The following is a 2892-nucleotide window of genomic DNA, read 5'->3' on the forward strand; positions in this document are numbered from 1 at the left end:
TTCACTGGGAAAATGTGAATTTAAAGACATCAGATTAAATGAAGTGAGGAAAAAACGAAGAGGATATAAATGACGTGGTGTCTTTTTTTTGTAATAATCCAGCTCAGATTTTTATTTACACATTTTACAGAAGGAAAAGTATATAGAAATAAAATACATGTGCGGGAGAGAGAGAAACCCACTAGCTTATCTACCGAACCTCAGCTGAAAAGAAAAATATCTATCAATAAAAATAAAAGTAAAATAAAGTATGAATTCATATGCATATTGTTTACATGTCTCATCAGAATATATTTTTACAAATTAGGCAGCTATAGAAGTTATCTACAGATCTCTAACCCGATCCTGAACCCTATCACGATCCCTAACCCGAGCCTTATCCTGATCCCTATCTCAAACCCTATTCTGAGCCTTATCCCGATCCCTTTCTTGACCCAGATCACTATCCCGATCCTTATCTCGATCCCTAACCGGAGCCTTATCCTGACCCTGATCCTGATCCCAATCCCGATCCTTATTCCAAACCCTAATCCAAGTCTTATCCTGATACCGATCCCTATCTCGATCCCTATCGTGATCCCTATCGCGATCCTGAACCGTATCCTATCCCGACCTGAGAATAAGAATTAGCTCAAACTCACCAATCAGGAACTCGACCTGGAAGTCGTCGCTGTTGGTCAGCGGGCGGCTGAAGGTGACTTCCATCTGGAACTCCTGACCGCGACGGACCACCAGGTTCGAGATGTCGTAGTCGTTGGTGTAGTGTCTCGGCTTGTTCATCTGCTGAAGCATGTTGACATGCTGCACCGACATAGATCCTAAGAGGCAGGAATAAAGAAAGAATACAACATGTTAATATTGTTATTGATCATAGATCAGATTCTCACAGAAAGAAAAGATATGAACTAAATCGTATCTCACCGGCTGAAGGTGCATATCCTCTGGGTGTGGTATCACCAAAAGATGTGGGATCATCAAAAGCCTCAAACTCTGGAAAATCATCTTCATTATCACCGAGGTTAGAGGTCGGCACCTAAAGATCATTAAGAAAAATGAATAAATATATGAATAAACAAATAAACAAAAAAAAATTGAAAATCAGGCAGTACATGCAAGAGCATCGTCATGTTGTCCCTAAAACCCCGAGCCTGGGTACTTGATTGATGGCCTAGAAAACAAAAATCACCTGAAGTAAACATTTGTATTTCAAAGTAAAGTACCGGCTCGGTGTAGCGCCCCTTGTGGTTGTTCGGTACTTGTTTGTTTCTTCCAGACATGACGCGTGAAAAAAGAACTGAAGTCACAGGACGGAAAAAGAGAGAGAAAAAAACCTGTCAATGAAAACATTTGTACACAAAACGAATACAAATACACATCTATACAATAACATCATCATCATAAATATATATTACATATTATATATAAATATTAGAAATGTTTGCTACACAAATTGTGTTTTTCTTGTCTGATTCTTCCTAAATATTTTACAGTCTCAAACATTATTGAAGTCTTTATTTTCATGTACGCAACATTGAATTACAATGTTACAAAGAAACAGCAGCTAAGATACAGGAATATAATGTAAAATAACATACAAAGTAATATATAATACTGTGGTAGCCTGGTGAGTAATAGTAAAAAGTATGAACTGCAGTATAAACAAATAAACAGATGATTAAACAATTTCAAACGTTACACTTTGGCTGAATTTATTTTTCTTTAAAGACCAAAAAGGTTGTGAATCACCGATTTTTAATATGTGACATTTTAACATTAACATTAACTGTTTAAAGTTTTCTTTTAAAATGTTCATTAAATGTTTTGAAATGATGTTCATATGAGAACAAATGTTAAGAAGTCAGAAATGTGATACACACAATACACTTTGCCAAAAGTACATTTACTCAAGTACTGTACCAAAGTACAACTTTGAGTTAGAATGTATGTAGTATATTATAAGTAATGTCAAATGTGCAGCTAAAAAAATATTATATAGACTTTAAAATTGGACACGTTAATCACGTTAAGCTGAAATTGCAAAAACAATAAGTGTGTGTGTGTCTGTGTGTGTGTGTGTGTGTGTGTGTGTGTGTGTGTGTGTCTGTGTGTGTGTGTGTGTGTGTGTGTCTCACCACTCAGATGAAGTCTCTGATGATCAAATCAGAAGATGATGAGATCGACTTCAACATCAGTTTATATACACACACTGCTTCCCCTTTCTACACACACACACGCACGCACACACACACACACACACGCACGCACGCACGCACGCACACACACACACACACAGTCAGCATTTCCATTTCAGGGTACTTTCTACTTCTACTCCATCTCAGAAGCAAATATTATATTTCATTATTGTACAATAATATTGTATTTTTTTTTTTACCTTACTACGTTTGACACTTTACGTTACTTTTAACAAATCAAAATATGTGTTCATACTATCCTAATACTACCCGGTAGTACTCAAAGTATCTAAAACTTAACGTAACTTAAAATGAACGTTCATACGTTAAATGAATAAATGAGTGATAACACAATAACATAATATTCTATAATAACTAACTAACATCACAGTGAAAGGAGCCATTCTGCAAAGGGAGTATTGGAGTATCAATGACAAAATAAAACACAATGAAAGATGATCAAACGTTTTGTTTTATTTCATTTGAAATACTTGTAGCTCAAAAATGTGAAAAACTATTTTGTTCATTTTGTGAAGTTATCAGAAATGTTTGTAGGAAAACAAAACTTTTGTGCACAGACGGAAATATTGTACTTTTTAATTCACAAGATTTATTTAACAGCTACTTTACAGATTAAGATTTTAGCAGATAAAACATAATTAAAAGGTAGAAGTACAACTAGAGTCTTTTTTCATCATTT

At 35.0% G+C, this 2892-nt stretch overlaps 1 protein-coding gene across 1 annotated transcript; it reads right to left on the reverse strand.

Moving 5' to 3' along the window:
• Positions 1-641: 641 nt before the first annotated feature.
• On the reverse strand, positions 642-2144 carry LOC116379276 (coagulation factor XIII A chain-like; the record flags this gene model as incomplete). Its single annotated transcript, XM_031841215.1, has 4 exons — positions 2133-2144; positions 1221-1294; positions 922-1033; positions 642-818 (listed from the first exon to the last, which is right to left on the reverse strand). Coding segments are annotated over exons 2-4 (346 nt in total), but the record flags the coding sequence as incomplete, so codon positions are not given.
• Positions 2145-2892: the final 748 nt, after the last annotated feature.

Source organism: Anarrhichthys ocellatus, unplaced genomic scaffold (genome assembly GCF_004355925.1).
Source record: "Anarrhichthys ocellatus isolate YVR2014 unplaced genomic scaffold, GSC_Weel_1.0 scaffold4029, whole genome shotgun sequence".
Taxonomy (NCBI): Eukaryota; Metazoa; Chordata; class Actinopteri; order Perciformes; family Anarhichadidae; genus Anarrhichthys; species Anarrhichthys ocellatus.